The 20,421-nt window shown below is 43.1% G+C and overlaps 1 protein-coding gene across 2 annotated transcripts in view; it reads right to left on the reverse strand.

Moving 5' to 3' along the window:
• The window catches only part of FIG4 (FIG4 phosphoinositide 5-phosphatase), a 165,542-nt gene that overhangs the window by 41,045 nt on the left and 104,076 nt on the right, over nt 1–20,421 (reverse strand). For both annotated transcript variants that reach the window (XM_054023166.1, XM_054023167.1), the window contains exon 20: nt 16,529–16,724. In XM_054023166.1, the coding sequence (XP_053879141.1) occupies nt 16,529–16,724 (196 nt within the window). The remainder of the gene's footprint in view (nt 1–16,528; nt 16,725–20,421) is intronic.

Raw genomic sequence — 20,421 nt, forward strand, 5'->3', positions numbered from 1 at the left:
AGTGAAGGCAGGGGGCTGGACTCGATGACCTTTCAGGGTCCCTTCCAGTTCTAGGAGATGGGATATCTCCATTAATTTATAATTATTTATAAATTAGGTATAAAAATCACATTAGCAGATAACAGAGGAAGTGTCAAATCCAAACAGTTCTCATTTACTATTTTTCAGAAAAGCCTTTTTAAAAATATTACAAGGACAACACTAAAACAATTTTTGTTATTACAGATAGTCTGTTTGCTTTGTGTTACCGTAAGATTTAAGAAAGTGTGATTAATTTTTGCAATTATAAAGAAGAAGAATTTGACTTCTTTAGCACCTTCCCTCTAAAGATCAACATATTTTGTAAACTTTAATGAAGTAAACTTCACAACATGTGACCTAGATAAACATTAACCCTACTGTACAGCTATTATTAAGCCTGTAGCCAATGGAAGGTGACATCCTTAAAATGTTAATGTTTAGAAACTGTCTAAATATGCATGCTCAAAGTTGCTAACTTTAAACATTCATAACATTAAATGTAATTAATTTTCTTCAAATTCAGTTTTTTTTATTCACAGCAAAATTTATAAAAACAAGATGTGTTTGAAGTTAGAATCATAGAATATCAGGGTTGGAAGGGACCTCAGGAGGTCATCTAGTCCAACCCCCTGCTCAAAGTAGGACCAATCCCCGGCTAAATAATCCCAGCCAGGGGTTTGTCAAGCCTGACATTAAAAACCTTTAAGGATCGAGATTCTACCACCTCCCTAGGTAACCCATTCCAGTGCTTCACCACCCTCCAAGTGAAAAAGTTTTTCTTAATATCCAACCTAACTCTCCCCCCGCCTCCGTCCTGCAACTTGAGACCATTACTCCTTGTTCAATCATCTGGTACCACTGAAAACAGTCTAGATCAGGGGAGGCCAACCTGTGGCTCCGGAGCCACATGCGGCTTTTCATAGGTTAATATGCGGCTCCTTGCATAGGCACCAACTCTAGGGCTGGAGCTACAAGGGCCAACTTTCCAATGTGTTACAGTGTGCTCACTGCTCAATCCCTGGCTCTGTCCCAGGCCCCAGCCCCTACCCCTGAGTCTGCCGCACCCTGGCTCCTCCCACCCCCCACCGCCAAGCCTCCTGCACACCACAAAACAGCTGATCGTGGAGGGCGGGAGGCGCAGGGATGGAAGGACACAGTACTCCACATGAGGCCTCACCAATGTTGAATAGAGGGGAATGATCATGTCCCTCGATCTGCTGGCAATGCTCCTACTTATACAGCCCAAAATAGCATTAGCCTTCTTGGCAACAAGGGCACACTGTTGACTCATATGCAGCTTCTCATCCACTGTAATCCCTAGGTCCTTTTCTGCAGAACTGCTGCCTAGCCACTCGATCCCTAGTCTGTAGCAGTGCATGGGATTCTTCTGTCCTAAGTGCAGGACTCTGAACTTGTCCTTGTTGAACCTCATTAGATTTCTTTTGGCCCAATCCTCTAATTTGTCTAGGTCCCTACCCTCCAGCGTATCTACCACTCCTCCCAGTTTAGTGTCATCTGCAAACTTGCTGAGGGTGCAATCCACGCCATCCTCCACATCATTAAGGAAGATACTGAACAAAACCGGCCCCAGGACTGACCCTTGGGGCACTCCGTTTGCTACCAGCTGCCAACTGGACATGGAGCCATTGATCACTACCCGTTGTGCCCGATGATCTAGCCAGCTTTCTATCCACCTTATAGTCCATTCATCCAGCCCATACTACTTTAACTTGCTGGCAAGTTCCCAGCTTCTGACATTTGAATCATCTTGGTTCAACAATTTTTAGTTTTTTCCACATTTCCATAACTTAAAAAACAAAGATTCAATTTTGATGATACTTAAAAAATAAAATAAAAACCAAACAAAACCAAAAATTCACTATGGGGTGAGATGAGACCAAGGCTGCGCAAAAAGAGGGGCAGAATGAAAATAGGTATTGCACACTAACTGTATAAAGCATTATCAGCATATACCAAATAGGTGCATTAAAATGGTCACAGTTAAAACTAGAAGTCTCTCTTTATGAATGCTAGCTACATTTAATTAGCTTTAATATAAAAATAATTAGTTCTACACTGTACTAAGGATCTACTAGATGCAGATACGCCAGATATAACGATTTATGTATTTGTAGAATAGATAGTGCTTAGGTAAGTTTACTTTATTTCTTCTGACTTTGTTACCATTGCTGCCTCATAACTCAATGCCCAAAACACACAAATATTTGATTGTCCTGTAATAACATTATTTACTCAAGAATGCACCCGAAGTACGTGCAGAAAATAAGAGATATTTTAAAAATTATAAACTACATTGACAACTAACTGACACTTTGATCAATGTCAAAGTCATCCATTTTCCTAGTTCAGAAAACTTTGTATCTACACTGGTACATTAGCGTTCCTTTTCATTATAGGTACTATTCAAATGATAGGCATTTCTGCAAACAGAAAATAAAATTTTAAAACTCTGTTCTTTATGGAAGTTGAAACAAAATATACTTCTGTTACATTCCTGTCATTCACAGGTTCTCAAAAATAAGAGTTTCTTGAATTAGATATTTTTAATCCTTTTCAGTCATAGCTAATTGCATAAATTATTTCCTACTATATTATTAGCTCAGCCCTCATGTTTCAAAACCCTGCATTATAGCCTCTCTTTGGATAGCTGCATGCTGGGACCCATGACAAATAATGGCTATTGCTGAAATGTTAATTCCAAAACAGTCTCTCAAAAGCCCATATCTGATGCTCCATTTAACTCAGTTATGGAAACTAACCGCATTGTGTAATCTATTCTAAACCAAGATCAACTAGTGCATATACACAGGTTTGGTATCTAACATTCTTTTACATTTGATCTCTGCACAAAAAAAGCAGCATAATTATTACCTTTAATATATAAAATATCCTCCAAAGATAGTTTTGTGCTTTTGAAGTTTATAATGGTGGTCACAAATACTAACATAGGCCCAAGTTTTGCAATGGACTGTGAGTGGGCATACTGGGGCCCGTGGGCAATCATTCACAGCACTGTGGTCTTGGTAGTAAAGTTACACAAATTAATAATTAAATTCTCAGTATGTTTCAATAGACATAAGGGTACTAAGAATGCAAAATATGACTCAATATTGTTATTAACAATGAGAATAAATTAATTTATTGCTGGTTATAAACCAATACAGCTTAAAATGTCTTAAGTAATATTTTGCATTTACATACACCTTTCATTAAAGCATTTCAAAATGTTTTACAAAAATGTATTCAGGCTCAGTAAGAGGGAGGGGAGGATTATATCCATTTTATAGATGGACAAAATTAAATGAAATCACTTGCCCAGATTGCACAGCACCTCATGAACAAGAGTTGGCGATAGTGCTCAAGAGTCGTGACTCCTGGTTCCTAGCTACAACCACTGTAAAAACCCCTTCTTTTCCATTGGTCTAAGACACTTACTCTCCATTATTCTGAGACACAGCCTCAAAATTAACATCACAGTATTTCAGAATTATTGCGTCAAATAACACAAACCGGGCTTGGGAAAATTTAAGCCCTGTATATGTGGCTAACATTCATATATGAGAAGTCAATCAGAGTCTATAAAACAATTTTGAGGTCACTGATATATTGTTGAAATTGTTCTGGAAAAAAAGTAATTTTAATCTTCATTGTTATCAAGCAACACACTTTTAGCCAAGTGTAGGATATTTTGGCCTATACTCATGAGGCATTAAACATAAACATACTAAAAATACAACAAATTAAAGTTTATGTTAATGCATTTAACACGTAGCTTGACTTTGAGCTTTGATAGAGTAAAATAACCATACACACTGTTTGCCAGTGTCCCAGCAGAGCGACAGTTCTGTAATTTCTTACTTTGACCATGAGGTCCTGGAAACCTTGAGAAAATGTAAGCAGGAGATGCATGAATGAGAGAAAACAACTTTTCTGAGTCAGAGGACAATGGTTCATAAGTTACTACCAGGAAAGTACCAGGCTCTAATAGTCAAGAATAGGGGTTCTCAAACTGGGGGTCAGGACCCCTCAGGGGGTTGCGAGGTTATTACATGGGGGGGGGGGTCGCGAGCTGTCAGCCTCCACCCTAAACCCCGCTTTGCCTCCAGCATTTATAGTGGTGCTAAATATACAAAAAAGTGTTTTTAATTTATAAGGGGGGAGTCGCACTCAGAGGCTTGCTATGTAAAAGGGGTCACCAGTACAAAAGTTTGAGAACCACTGGTCAAGAAGCTATTTCAGAGTCTTGACTGTTCACCCAGACAGAGGTAGTTGAGATCACTTTGGTGGAGTCATTGTCTCCTGTTATTCCCCTATTATATACATACTTGGGAAACACAGACTCATGGACTTGACAAAGAACCAGTACCCAACGGAGGGTCTCAAGTGTGGACCAAAAGTCATCCTGACCTCACTTTATCAAGATTGGGCAATGCAGTTGGGGTGCAAAAACAGTGATCCCAATTTGATCAGAAGATTACCCGGGAGATCCTGTGGGATGCTACCAGCCAGAGTTTTACTCTTAAAAAGTCAGGTAAAGCAAGGAAAAAATGGTTACTCACTTCTCGTAACTGTTGTTCTTTGAGACGTGTTGTTCATGTCCATTCCAATCACGTGTGTGCGCATACACGTGCAGAATGGCCAGGAGATTTTTCCCTTAGCAGCATCCGTCAGGCCGGCCTGGGCGCCCCCTGAAGTCATGCCTTCATGGCACGCAATATAGAGGCCTGCCAACCCGCCATCCCTTCAGTTCCTTCTTGCTGGCTACTCCAACAGAGGGGTAGGAGGGTTGGTATTGGAATGGACATGAACAACACATCTCAAAGAACAATAGTTACGAGACATGAGTAACCATTTTTTCTTCTTCTAGTGCTTGTTCATGACCATTCCAATCAGGTGATTCCCATGCCAAGATCAGAAAGTGGGGTTGGAGCTGTCCACTTATTGGAGTACTGCTCTTCCAAAGGCCCCATCATCTCTGGCCTGCTGGGTAATTGCACAATGTGCGGCGAAATTGTGTATGGAGGACCACGTCGCTTCCTTGCAGATTTCCTGGGTGGGAACCTGAGCCAGGAACGCTGTAGATGAAGCCTGTGCCCTGGTAGAGTGCGCAGTGATCAGAGGTGCAGGAACACCTGCTAGGTTGTAGCACTCGCGGATACAGGACACGATCCATGACAAGATACATTGGGATGAAACCGGCTGACCTTTCATCCTGTCCACGACTGCTACGAACAACTGGACCGACTTTCTGAACGGTTTCATTCTCTCTATATAAAAGGCCAGTGCCCTGCGGACATCCAGAGAGTGGAGTCTCTGCTCCCTGCCGCTGGAATGAGATTTAGGGTAGAAAACAAGGAGGAAGATGTTCTGGTTGATGTGGAACTGTGAGACAACCTTTGGGATGAAAGCAGGGTGAGGTCTGAGCTGAACCTTGTCCTTATAGAACCTGGTGTAGGGAGGGTCTGATGTCAAGGCCCTGAGCTCGGACACCCTCCTGGCCGAGGTTATTGCTACCAGGAATGCGACTTTGTAAGAGAGGTGGAGCAAGAAACATGTTGCTAAAGGCTCAAAAGGGGGTCCCATGAGCCTAGAAAGGACCAAGCTGAGGTCCCAGGCAGGAATCGATTGATGGATGTGAGGGTATAACCTATTGAGCTCCTTTAGGAATCAGCTGACCATGAGGTTAGCAAATACCGAGTGGCCCTGCATGCCTGGGTGGAAGGCCGAGATGGCGGCTAAGTGCACCCATATAGAAGACAATGGGAGATCCTCCTGTTTCAGATGGAGGAGGTAGTCCAGAATGTGTGTCACTGCAGCCAGCGTAGGGGGTAAATGGCGCTGCACTGACCAGACTGAAAATTTCTTCCATTTGGCAAGGTACGTGGCTCTCGTAGAGGGTTTCCTACTGCCAAGGAGGACCTGTCTAACCCGGTCTGAACAGGAAAGCTCCAACGGATTTAACCATGGAGTTTCCACGTTGTAAGATGGAACGACTGGTGGCATGCAGTTTAGGAAAAAAGATATGTGAATTGTCTGAGTCAGATGGAAATCAGAGATTACATGGGGTAAATTTTGGATGTAGTCTTGGAGAAACTTCATCCTTATGGAAGATTGTGTATGGTGGATCAGCCATAAGGGCCTGTAGTTCACCTACTCTTGTAGCTGAGGTGATGGCAACTAGAAAGATGACCTTCATAGTCAAATGTGTTATAGTGCACAAAGGTAGGGGTTTCAAACAGAGCTCTTGTTAACGTTGAGAGGACCAGGCTGAGGTCCCATGTCACAGGAGGTTTTAATCACAGAAGGAAAGGTTCTGACTAGGCCTTGCAGGAAATGTACTGTCACAGGATGAGTGAAAATGGAGTAGTTATCAATAGGAGGATGACAGGCCCTGCTAAGTGTACCCTTACTGAGCTCAGGGAAAGACCCAAGGTCTTCAAGGAAAGACGATATACCAATATAGTCCTCTGGGTTTATCTGGCAATGCTGAGACAAGACAGAAAAAACCTTGTCCACTTAGCTGTGTAGACAACAATAATAGAAAGCTGATTCCTTCTTACTATTGTTAAGGATGGCCTGAATAGCTTCTGAACATGTTCTTTCTAGGGTTGATACACATACCAAGCCATCAGATGAAGTGAAGCCAGAATGGGATATCTAACCTTGCCCTTGTCAATACATCCAGAAAGAATTGGGTACTGATTGTGCAGACATGCTGACATTTGTAGAATAATGGGAAACCAGAATTGCCTGGGCCATCTGGGAGCAATCAGGATGATCACCATTTCATCTTGCTTGATGTTCCTCAAACAGCAAGGTATGGTGCAACAGAAGGGAGGATGAGCATTAGGTGTCCTGACCAAGGGAAATGAAGTGTTTCCCCTCTGGAGTCCTGACCTTGTCGCCCTTGGAATGGTAGATCATTCATTTTCTGTTGTCTTCTCAAACAGGTCCCAGGATGGAGATGCCCATTGATGAAATATGATCTGTACCATGGAATAATGAATATCCCATTTGTGGTCCTTAGAGGAGTACCTGGCTGACTATGTCTGCTAGTTGTCATGAATCCCTGGGAGGTGTCCTGATGACACAGTGATTGGGTGACAAATATACCAGCTCCAAAAATTGACAGCCTCTATCCAGAAAGGGGTGATTGTGCTCCCCCTCATTTGTTGATGTAGAAAGCTGTTGCCATGTTGTGTGACATCACTTGAATATGCCAGGTCTGTATGAGTGGTAGGAATTGTTAGCAGGCCTCAGGGACTGCTCAAATTTCTAGAAGGTTTCTGGGCATGATGGATGTGTTATTCCTTGACTTTTGCAAAGCTTTTGATACGGTCTCCCACAGTATTCTTGCTGCCAAGTTAAGGAAGTATGGGCTGGATGAATGGACTGTAAGGTGGATAGAAAGCTGGCTAGATCGTCGGGGTCAACGGGTAGTGATCAATGGCTCCATGTCTAGTTGGCAGCCGGTTTCAAGCGGAGTGCCCCAAGGGTCGGTCCTGGGGCCAGTTTTGTTTAATATCTTTATTAATGATCTGGAGGATGGTGTGGACTGCACTCTCAGCAAGTTTGCAGATGACACTAAACTAGGAGGCGTGGTAGATACACTAGAGGGTAGGGATCGGATACAGAGGGACCTAGACAAATTAGAGGATTGGGCCAAAAAAAAAAACCTGATGAGGTTCAACAAGGACAAGTGCAGAGTCCTGCACTTAGGATGGAAGAATCCCATGCACTGCTACAGACTAGGGACCGAATGGCTAGGTAGCAGTTCTGCAGAAAAGGACCTAGGGGTCACAGTGGACGAGAAGCTGAATATTAGTCAACAGTGTGCTCTTGTTGCCAAGAAGGTTAACGGCATTTTGGGCTGTATAAGTAGGGGCATTGCCAGCAGATCGAGGAACGTGATCGTTCCCCTTTATTCGACATTGGTGAGGCCTCATCTGGAATACTGTGTCCAGTTTTGGGCCCCACACTACAAGAAGGATGTGGACAAATTGGAAAGAGTCCAGCGGAGGGCAACAAAAATTATTAGGGGTCTGGAGCACATGACTTATGAGGAGAGGTTGAGGGAACTGGGATTGTTTAGTCTCCAGAAGAGAGGAATGAGGGGGGGATTTGATAGCAGCCTTCAACTACCTGAAGGGGGGTTCCAAAGAGGATGGAGCTCGGCTGTTCTCAGTGGTGGCAGATGACAGAACAAGGAGCAATGGTCTCAAGTTGCAGCGGGGGAGGTCCAGGTTGGATATTAGGAAACACTATTTCACTTGGAGGGTGGTGAAGCACTGGAATGTGTTACCTAGGGAGGTGGTGGAGTCTCCTTCCTTGGAGGTTTTTAAGGCCTGGCTTGACAAAGCCCTGGCTGGGATGATTTAGTTGGGAATTGGTCCTGCTTTGAGCAGGGGGTTGGACTAGATGACCTCTTGAGATCCCTTCCAACCCTGATATTCTATGAGTCCACATCCTGTGCTGTATGTTAATATAGATGGGCACCCCACTCTAACAAGGTGGTGTCCATGATCAGCATCTCCTCATACGTGGGCGGAATGAAAGGGAACTCCCCCCCCACACACACACTTGTTCCCTAGTCTCCCAACAGACTAAAGAAGCTCATGCTCTATGTGGGAGTGAATAACTTATTTGTGTGTATACCATCTGAAGCCAAGCTTGCAGGCAACAAAGTCAAAACCTTGCAAAGGGTCTCACATGTACAGGAAACCATGTAACCTAGAAGGCTGAGATATGAACAGACTGAAGCCCGTGGACTCAGTCTGAGTTGAATGACAACTTCCTTTATGGATTGGTGTCTGGCCTGAGGAAGATATACTGTGGCACTGATAGATTCCAGTATTGCCCTGATAAACTCTATAGTTTGCATGAGACCTAAAATGGATTATATATTTATACAGAGTCCCAGTGAATGCAGAAGATGGAGCAAGAATGAGGTTGCTGTCAGTACCATTTGATGAGATCTCTCAATCAGTAGCTAGTCAAAGTAAGGAAAAACTGATGGTCCGTGGCCTTGGAAGAGAGCAACCACTACTGATAGTACCTTTGTAAATAGCCTTGGGGCTGGTGCAAGGCTAAAGGGGAACACCTTGTGTTGACACTAGTTCAGACCTACAGTGAGTCTAAGACACTTTCTATGTGAGGGGTGGATGTCTATGTGAAAGGAGGCATCTTTCATATCAAGAGTTGTGAATCAGTCATCTTTATTCAGTGAAGAAATTACTGATGCCAAGGTGGCCATTCTGAATATCAATCTACAGATAAAGACATTGAGATGTTTGCATTCTAAGATGGGTCTTCATCCTCCCTTTTTGCAGGAGGAGGAAATATTTTGAGTAAAAACTTTCCCCAGTATTGTAGGCAGCCTCAGCACTACAGCACCCTGATGAAGAAAGGAGTTTACTTCTTAAATGAACATCCTTTCATCAGAGTGGTCCCTGAAGAGGGATGGGAAAGAGGCATTCTATGGTATAGTGGTATGAATGATGTTGCGAACCCATTTGTCTGTCATTATCCTCTGCCAGGCTTTGGAGAAATGAGACAGATGGCCACCAAATTGGGTATCAGAGTTTTGGGTGGATGAATGCAGCATCTGGAGTGTTTCACAGCTCTCAAAGGTCCTGTCAAAAATGTATTTTAGTAAAAGGCTGGGGTTGGAAGGAGGGAAGAGGTGGGAACATCGTACTTGATCCATTGCATTCTCCATGGAGGTTCAATAATGGGTGGTAAAATAATTGTAGTACTGGTTGTGCCTGTATGTGTGTGGTCTGTGGTATTTCTTCTTTGGAGCTGGAATGTAGATGCCCAGCATCCTTCAACGAGTGTAACAAATCATTCATCTTCTCACTGAAGAGATTGTTTCCTTCAAAGGGCAAATGCTCCGCTGCAGATTGGTCTTCCCGGTGGAATCTTGAGAAATGAAGCCATGACACTCAATGTGTGACAACAGCTGTTACCATCGATCTGGAGGCTGTGACTGCTGCAGCAAAGCTTGGAGGGATGATCTGGCAATCAATGTACCCACGGTGCCTGTCCTCCTAAGGAAGTTTGTGAGTAAATTCTGTGAATTTAGAATAACTAACAAAATGGTACTTGGACAATAATGTCTGACAGTTGGCTGTACAAAATTGCATACTGGTTGAAGTAAAAACCTTCCTCAAAAATAGGTTTAAGTGTTTGGGCTTGGCTTCCTTATTAGAAGGGTATCAGAGTAGCAGCCGTGTTAGTCTGTATCCGCAAAAAGAACAGGATCAGTGTCCAAACATTTTCTTCTGTTTGTGGGTGTTCAGCTCTTCTGAAAATCAGGCCACTTACTTAAATCCATATTTAGACACAGTAATGCCTGATTTTAAAGTACCTACCTTTTTTTTAAGAATAGCCTATGTTCTTAAGAGTTTGAATAAACTATGCAAACTAGACACAATCAACTCAGTATTGAATAAGGACTGGGAATGGCTGAGCCATTACAAACATTGAATCTATCTCCCCTTGTAAGTATTCTCACACTTCTTATCAACCTGTCTGTACTGGGCTAGCTTGATTATCACTTCAAAAGTTTTTTTTCTCTTACTTAATTGGCCTCTCAGAGTTGGTAAGACAACTCCCACCTGTTCATGCTCTCTGTATGTGTGATATATATCTCAATATATGTTCCATTCTATATGCATCCGAAGAAGTGGGCTGTAGTCCACGAAAGCTTATGCTCTAATAAATTTGTTAGTCTCTAAGGTGCCACAAGTACTCCTGTTTTATTAGAAGGGGTAGACTTTAGTTGATGTTGTTTGCTCTTATAAGTGGCAGCTTGAGCTACTAAGGAGTTTGGGGAGATGTGTGAATAAAAATTCTGCTCCCTTGGCTGGCACAAAATGTTTCTGGGTTCTCCATTATTTAAATCAAGACTGGATATCTTTCTAAATCACATACTCTAACTCAACCAGAAATTATGGGCTTGATGCAGAACTTGCTGGGTGAGGTTCTATGGCCTGTGTTATACAGGAAGTCAATTGCCGGAAATTATGGTGGGATCAGACAATAATTATTTAATGACAGTAGATATAAAGCTTTAACTTTTTAAATCTCAATAACTGTTAAAACACAAACTGGAAACATCACATTGGAGGAGAAGGTACCTGTATTTGCATCTGTCCTGTGTGTTCTTGGGTGTTCTTGTGTGTTTGTTTGTAGGGGCCGGCAGGGGCTGGGTGCTGGGACGGACGCCGAGCCCTGAGCAGGGGGCGGGGCTTGGCTGATCAAGGGGCCCATAAAAGCGGCCGCCCAGCCAGGCAGCGGTACAGCTGCGAGCAGCGGCAGCCAACAGGGCGGCTAACAGGGGAGTTTGAGAGGGAGTTTGAAGGGGGAGGGCGGGGTGTGTCGTGTGCTCTGTGTCCCCCGGTGCTGTGGGCAGAGGCTGCAGCAGCCATGAGCCAAGCAGCAGCAGCAGACAGAATGCAGATGGCTGCATGTGGAAGCTGTGGTATGTATATAGTCCTAGCAGGAGACCCGGAACAAAGGTATGTGTGTATGAAGTGTCGCCTTATAGTGTTACTGGAGGAAAAGATTAAGGGGCTGGAGATGCAGGTAGAGACCCTGGTGGAGTTTAGGCGGGGGTTTGAGCAGCTGATGGAGGATGGGCAAGGCGGGGCTGAAGGGGAAGGCTCTAGGGTGCAGGAGGAGGCAGTAGTAGATGACAGCGAGAGGGGAATGGAAGGAGGAGATCCAGGGAAGTGGAAGCATGTGACTATGAGAAGTAGGCCAAGGAAAAGGAGGGCCAGTGAGGGGGGAATAGAACTCAGGAATAGGTTTGAGTGTTTGGATAACGAGGTAGAGGGGCAGCAGGTGGTGACTGAAGGTGGGAGGGTGAGGAAGAAGAGAAGAGCTGCTAGTCCGAGAGAGAGGGGGGAGGAGTTGATGGAGACAGCACCAATTATGGGCCACCAGAGGATACAGGAAGGCATAAGGGGGAGCATAAGGGAAGATAGGAGCAGACACAGGTCAGGACTAGAGGGATCGGAGACTAGATTACTAGATCGCACTGTTGCCAGGCGACGGCAGGTGTATGTAATTGGAGACTCTTTACTGAGGAGATTGGACAGGCCTGTGACCAGGGCGGACCCGGAGAACAGAAGGGTGTGCTGTCTACCGGGTGCAAAGATACGCGATGTGGACCTGCGGTTGAAAAGGATCCTAAAAGGAGCAGGTAAGAACCCCTTGATAATCCTTCATGTAGGAACGAATGACACGGCTAGGTTCTCGTTAGAGAGAATAAAGGGAGATTATGCCAGGCTGGGGAAGACTCTCAAGGAGATAGAGGCTCAGGTTATCTTTAGTGGGATTCTGCCTGTTCCGAGGGAAGGGCAGCAAAGGGCTGATAGGATTGTGAGGATAAATAGTTGGCTAAGGGAGTGGTGCTATAAGGAGGGCTTTGGGATGTATGGCCACTGGGAGGCTTTCGGGGACAGACACCTGTTCTTGCGGGATGGGCTTCACCTGAGTAGGGAAGGAAATAGACTTCTGGGAGGGAGGCTGGCTCATCTTATCAAAAGAGCTTTAAACTAGGAAGTTTGGGGAGATGGTTGGGAGATGCACAGTTAATCTCCACGCCAGTTTCCGGTATTGAAAAGCTGAGTGTAATAAGAGGAGACATAGCCGGGGAGATGAGATTGGACATAGGAGGGACAGGGGGGACGAACACAAAGAGGCCCGCAACATACAGTGCTAGTAATGGGAGACAGGCTAAACGACATACATTAGGCTGTTTGTACACCAATGCGAGAAGCCTAGGTAATAAAATGGAGGAATTGGAGCTCTTGGTCCGAGAATTGAAACCGGATATCGTAGGAATAACTGAAACGTGGTGGAATGGCGGTCACGACTGGAACGCAGGTATGGAGGGGTATGCGCTGTTTAGGAAAGACCGGGATAAAGGTAAAGGTGGGGGGGTGGCATTGTATGTCAATAGTGAAATAAGCTGAAAAGAAATAATAGTGGATGGAATAGATAACACAGAGTCCGTCTGGGCGATACTCAAGCTGGGTAAAAGTACTACTAGAGCCTCTCCGGGGATAGTGCTTGGGGTGTGCTATAGACCGCCGGGATCGACCCAGGATATGGATAAGGAATTGTTTAATGTATTAAGGGAGGTAAATACTAATAGAAACTGTGTAATTATGGGGGACTTTAACTTCCCGGATATAGATTGGGGAACAAACACTAGTAGCAATAATAGGGCTCAGATGTTCCTAGATGTGCTTGCGGATCAATTCCTTTATCAAGTGGTAGCTGAGCCGACAAGGGGGGAGGCCATTTTAGATTTGATTCTGGTAAGTAGTGAGGACCTTGTTGAGGAAGTGGTAGTGGGGGACAACTTGGGCTCCAGTGATCATGAGCTAATTCGCTTTAAACTAAATGGAAAGAGTACCAGAATTAAGTCAAAGACTAGGGTTTATAATTTTAAAAAGGCCAATTTTAACAAATTAAGGGGACTGGTAAGGGAAGTGGATTGGGCAAACGTATTAAGGGACCTAAAGGCAGAAGAAGCCTGGGATTACTTTAAGTTAAAGATGCAAGAGCTGTCAGAGGCCTGTATCCCCAAAAAGGGAAAAAGATTACTAAGCAAGAGACTTAGACCGAGCTGGATGAGCGACCGGCTGAAAGGGGCGATTAGGAAAAAACAGAAAGCGTACAAAGAGTGGAAGAGGGGAGGGATCAGTAAGGAAACTTACCTTAGTGAAGTCAGAGAATGTAGAGATAGAGTGAGAAAGGCCAAAGGCCGGGAAGAGTTGGACTTAGCGAGGGGAATTAAAAGTAATAGTAAGAGGTTTTACAGCCATATAAATAGGAAGAAAGCAAGGAAAGAAGAAGTGGGACCGCTGAAGACTATAGCCGGAGAGGAGATTAAAGATAATCTAGGCATGGCGCAATATCTCAATGAATATTTTGCATCGGTGTTTAATGAGGCCAATGAAGGTATTAGGGATACTAGCACCGTTACAGAGGGGCATACGGGATGGGGGATTACCGCATCCGAGGTAGAAACAAAACTAGAACGCCTTAATGGGCCTAAGTCGGGTGGACCGGACGATCTTCATCCGAGAATATTGAAGGAATTGGCGCGGGAAATAGCAGGCCCATTAGCGACTATATTTAATGAATCTGTAAACTCGGGGGTAGTCCCGTTAGACTGGAGAATAGCCAATGTGGTTCCTATTTTCAAGAAAGGGAAAAAAAGTGACCCGGGTAACTATAGGCCTGTTAGTTTAACATCAGTAGTGTGCAAGGTGCTGGAGAAGATTCTGAAAGAGAAAATAGTTGAGGACCTTGAAGTTAATGGCAAATGCGATAAATTACAGCATGGTTTTACGAAGGGCAGATCGTGCCAAACGAATCTGATCTCCTTCTTTGAGAAAGTAACGGACTTATTAGATAAGGGAAATGCGGTGGACCTAATATACCTGGATTTCAGTAAAGCGTTTGATACAGTACCCCATGAGGAACTATTGGTTAAAATGAAAAAGATGGGGATCGATATGAAAATCCAGAGGTGGATAGGGAATTGGTTAATGGGGAGAATGCAGCGGGTCGTATTAAAGGGTGAATTGTCGGGTTGGAGGGAGGTTACTAGTGGAGTGCCTCAAGGTTCGGTTTTGGGACCCATCTTATTTAATCTATTTATAACTGACCTCGGGACCGATTGCAAGAGTGGGCTGATAAAGTTTGCGGATGATACAAAGGTGGGAGGAGTTGCAAACTCGGAGGAGGATAGGGATACTCTGCAGGGAGACTTGAATGAGCTTGTGAATTGGAGTATCAGAAATAGGATGAAATTTAATAGTAAAAAGTGTAAGGTGATGCACTTGGGGACGAATAATAACAATTTTAGTTACAAGATGGGGACGCATTGGTTAGAAGTAACGGAAGAGAAGGACCTAGGGGTCCTTGTGGACTGCAGGATGACTATGAGTCGGCAATGTGACGTGGCGGTGAAAAAAGCCAATGCGGTCTTGGGATGTATTAGGCGAGGTATATCTAGTAGAGATAGAGAGGTCCTGCTTCCGTTGTATAAGGCGCTGGTGAGACCTCATTTGGAGTACTGTGTGCAGTTCTGGTCTCCAATGTTTAAAAAAGATGAACTCAAACTGGAACGGGTGCAGAGAAGGGCGACTAAGATGATCAGAGGAATGGAAAACCTGTCGTATGAAAAGAGATTAGAGGAGCTTGGGTTGTTTAGTCTGACAAAGCGAAGGCTGAGGGGGGATATGATTGCTATCTTTAAATATATCAGAGGGATTAATACAAGGGAGGGAGAGGAATTATTCCAGTTTAGTACTAATGTGGACACGAGAACGAATGGATACAAACTGGCCGGGGGGAAGTTTAGGCTTGAAATTAGACGAAGGTTTCTGACCATCAGAGGGGTGAAATATTGGAACGGCCTTCCGAGGGAAACGGTGGGGGCGACGGACCTGTCTGGTTTTAAGATTAAGTTGGATAAGTTTATGGAGGGAATGGTTTAATGATAAAACATAGTAGCCAAGGAAAACCAAGCAATGGTACATGAACAGCATAATGGCCAACAAGGGTCAGGCTAGAGACTCTTGCCTATATGCTCGGGGTATTACTGATCGCCATATTTGGGGTCGGGAAGGAATTTTCCTCCAGGGTAGATTGGCTGAGCCTCTGGAGGTTTTTCGCCTTCCTCCGCAGCATGGGGCAGGGATCACTAGCAGGAGGGTCTCAGCCGATTGAAGTCACTAAAACACAGGATTGGGGACTTCAACGGTAGAGTCCAGGGAAGGGTCTTGCGGCCTGCAGCATGCAGGGGGTCAGACCAGATGATCATAATGGTCCCTTCTGACCTTAATGTCTATGAGTCTATGAGTCTACGTCAGAATATATAAAGTAAATATCCTTAAATCAAACTCTAATAAGTTCCCAACCCGCATTTTTCTTACTTTACATATCTGTAAAACTAATATTATATGATAAAATCAGAATGTGCAGTTTAGATAATTTAGTTTTATTAAACCATTTTTCAACACCTCAGACTATTAAGTTACTACTTGGCAATTCAGAACTCAGATACAAATAAAGTCCTCAAAGGGACACGTTCAACTTGAAATCTAGTCAATTTCAAAACCTGAATTAAAAGTAGGGTTAGATACTATTCCTGCCCACGAATCCCTTTCCAGTTTTTAAGGCTTTAGAATCACATTTTCTTTTTTTTTTTTATAAATGTTATTTTCTTCCCTAATGTTTTGTGAGAGGCTCCAACGAACAGAGAAAATGACAATTGTGTATAATAAGGTTCACTAAATGCTGTCAAATACGTAAAGCAAATAAACTGGAGAAAATAATTTTCCCTTTTAATGTCAGTAACATTAGGTGTTACAAGTAACAGTAGGCAAAATATTTTCATAAGAAATGTGTATTTTAAGTTGATGGTCTCCCTTCATGTGTGCCAGTGCAATTTTCTCACCTCTGTTATTTTTATATTATCGCCTGTATCTGTCATCTTTACTGGAGTGGAACGCTGAGAAACAGCTCCCTCATCTTCTTTGTCAGTCCCAGAATCATCCTCAGAACTACTTGACACTGCTTCCTCACTTGGGGGAGGAGGGGCACTAGCAGCTGTTTTGCGCTGCAGCACAGTTTCTTCTCTATTACTTTTGTTCCTATATATTCAAAGAAGAAAGACAGTGCACACATTTATTAAATGAACACAAAATACTTTTAAATATACCATATGTATATTCCTGAATTTTGGTTTCCATCTCATCTGGCATAGGGTGCAAGGAGAAATTCTACCTTCTGAAAGTCTTCTGCTATTCTTGAGGGCTCTGCCCATCCTTTGAATCCTCTATTTTTTCTTTTCCCTGGGTATTCACTATATCTGTACCTCTTCTCATACTGCTGAATGTCTGAAGTCATTTCCATGACTATGCCAGCCTTCCTCCATTTTCTATTCAGTCTCTTTTTTCATCCCTGCTTTTTCTTTTTCTCTTTCTAAACAACTTTATGTATCTTTCGTGATTGATCCTTGCATCACCAAACTTTGTCAGTTCTTCTCTATCTTTGGCTCTCTACCTAAATTCTCTTCCCAGGTCTTGAAAGTTTAAAAACAAAGCCATAAAACTGCTGGATAGTGTTAATGACTTTCCTCCTCCCCAACCGTGCCACCTTCTCCCTGGTCTCCAAATCAGAGAACTCCCTTTAGGCACTCCATGCTCACATCTTTAATTGTATGACATTTTCTTTTGGATGTTCTAGAGCTGTCTTAGAGCCAGTCTCTCCAAAACTGAGTTTATCATCTTTCCTCCTTCTCCCTCTCCATCACCTTGTGTCCTCAACACCATTGACACCTCCACTCTCTCTCCTGTTCCTAGGCTCACAACCTTGGTGTCATCCATGACTTCTCACCTTCTCCCCCTTTTCCAGTCTTTTATTTCTTTCTTTTTAACCATCAATATCCACTTTTTCCTAACTACACACTTTCTCATGCTACAATCCTTGAAAAGCTTTGGTCATTTCCTGCTATGGCTAGTGTCTCCCTCATTTCAATTTATAAAGAACACTGTTGATAAACACATCTTCCTCTCCATTTCCTCTGATCATGTCAACTTCTCCTTATTGTTTCCATATAGAAATCTGAAGCCACCTTATAAGGGATCTTTCCAGGCTAGGGAATAAAACATTAAGGGATTGGATTCTTGGGTCTGTCCACTTGGTGTATGCAACAGTCTGGGAAAAAGAGGTGAGTGTAAAGGAGTCTCTAAGCCATTACTGTGGCTTCCTTATCCCTGGACCACTGGGCACAGGTCCAGTCTCAAAAAGCAATTTAGAGCAGTTTTGCAGCTGTTCTAAGTTCCGCTGGCTACAACAGCCCTCAAAGGGTCAAGTGGTTAGCAGGGGACCACTGGAGCGTAGCAGTGCTCCAGTCATACCCCATTTTCCCCAGCCACACACTCAATTGTGGCACCAACAGAGGTGTCTATGTCAGCTTTAAGTGACCCAGGAAATCATCAGGTATCCGTTTAATTCAGCTTTAAGATATGAATGTTTAGGGACTCTCCCTGGTTCTCAATGGAACTGCAGAAGCCTGGACAAAGAGGATGGTAGCTAAAGGAGTTATTCAGTGCAGATCTGTCAGATGAAGAAAGTGGAAGAAACAACAGAAGCATTTGCTGGTACTTATAGCTTGGAAGTTGGTAAAGGCTGTTTCACTTACTCTAAACTAAGTTCAGGACATCCTGACACGGTAATGCCCTGGAAATATGGAACCAAAAGCATGGATCTGTTGTAATACCCTTGGTGATTTAGTGCTACACTTTGGAAAAAACATACAATTACTCTGGTCTGTCACTCATAGCAGACACGGCACACTATCACTTCTTGGGATTTCTATGTAGAGTGTTAACATCCTGATAACCTCTTGTAGATAGCTACCACTAGTAATTTTCCCCTTGGAAAAATACAATGATGATGCGTTTTGCAAATGGATTTTTGAGACTGAAAACAGAAGTACAAAAAAGGATACTCTACTTCATCCAATGTTTTAAAACAAAGAGTTCAAGCACACAAGCTCATGAGGATATTTAAACTGGGAAGACCAGAGATCTTAGAATGCATCCTTGTAAATAAACAGAACAAGTTGTCCTGCTGTTTGAAACAAATCAATATTTGGATACAGAGTCAAACGATTTAAAAAGTAACATTACAAAAAATTCAAGGAGGAGATTGGCAAATCAATACACAGTTCAGACATGCCTCAATGAAATGTTAAAGTCTATTGCATCAAATGAAGGTACAGTAAAGTGCCTTTTTCACCCAGTAGCCACTGTTCCTTTAGAAAATAAACCATATTAATTGTGTGCAGCTCTATAGTTGTGTTCCATGCCAAAAGTATGAGACCTCAGAGAAATGTCTGAACAATGTATTCTTTGTTTGGGGACACTGACATATACTACCTTAGAGAGGAGAGAAAATCAAATTAGCTTGGAACTGCCTAATACAAAAATTGGAAAGAGCAAAAGAGCAAAATCTACTAGATTATGTAACCCATCGGGCCCTTAATTTGAAAGAACAGGAAATTATTTTTCCCCTTTCATCCTTATGCTTTATATCTTAAGTCAAGACCCCAATTTCCAGTCTCTCCTATCTTTGCCAATTAACATGTCCTTAAAGATTAGAATATTTGAAGTTCTGATAATGGGAATGATATGAATGTGAAGGCCCCAAGGTCACCATTTTCAAACTTGAATACTTAGAAGCCAGAGAACTAAATTAATGGCCTGATTTTCAAAGAGTGACTATCCACAGCTCTGACTGACTCCCAATGAATTATTTCATTCTATTTAGTCTTATTTCCAATAACTTTTCTATAATATTAGCAAACAAACTATATTTAGAGGCAGTTAAGATTGTGGCAGGACATACCCCCTCCTTTCAAAAATTTAAAATAATGGAAATAAGAAGTTAAGGGAATGACTTGTACATTCCTTTCCACCTTCATATTGATAGCATTGTATATTGTACCACACTACAACACTCCAAAAGGCCTTTTCTCTTCCATCTCCAATAGATACCAAAAAGCAATACAAACCTCACGTTCATCAAACTAGCACTCTAACACAAAACCTTTACAGTGACCTCAGCAGTGTGAAGACAGAATAACTTCCCAAATGCATGGGATGTGAGACAGTCAGATTGCTCATCTGTTGATATAACAGAAACAAAAGCATACAAGATCCTTGTTAAAGTTTTGTTAGAATACAAGTTTGATTAAGTTTAGGGTACATACTGTTCAGCAGCTCTTCTGTCTTCTAAGTTGGGGTTCATTGCTTTAATCAATAATAAGGATAGTAAATTGCATGGAAATTTAAACAGAACTTAGAAGAGGGGAGATCTGAACTTCTGGTCTCCTCTTTCTCATATCAAGGAACCTTCTCCTGGACTACAGGGCTATTTGGATCAATCTTTCTCCATCATTAGCATTTGTGTAGACTTCTCATTAAATCATATTTCATAGAATCATAGAATATCAGAGTTGGAAGGGACCTCAAGAGGTCATCTAGTCCAACCCCCTGCTCAAAGCAGGACCAATTCCCAGCTAAATCATCCCAGCCAGGGCTATGTCAAGCTGGGCCTTAAAAACCTCCAAGGATGGAGACTCCACCACCTCCCTAGGTAATGCATTCCAGTGTTTCACCACCCTCCTAGTGAAATAGTTTTTCCTGATATCCAACCTGGACCTCCCCCACTGCAACTTGAGACCATTGCTCCTTGTTCTGTCATCTGCCACCACTGTGAACAGCCGAGCTCCATCCTCTTTGGAACCCCCCTTCAGGTAGTTGAAGGCTGCTATCAAATCCC

Source organism: Malaclemys terrapin, chromosome 3, assembly GCF_027887155.1.
Source record: "Malaclemys terrapin pileata isolate rMalTer1 chromosome 3, rMalTer1.hap1, whole genome shotgun sequence".
In the NCBI taxonomy this organism is placed as follows: domain Eukaryota; kingdom Metazoa; phylum Chordata; order Testudines; family Emydidae; genus Malaclemys; species Malaclemys terrapin.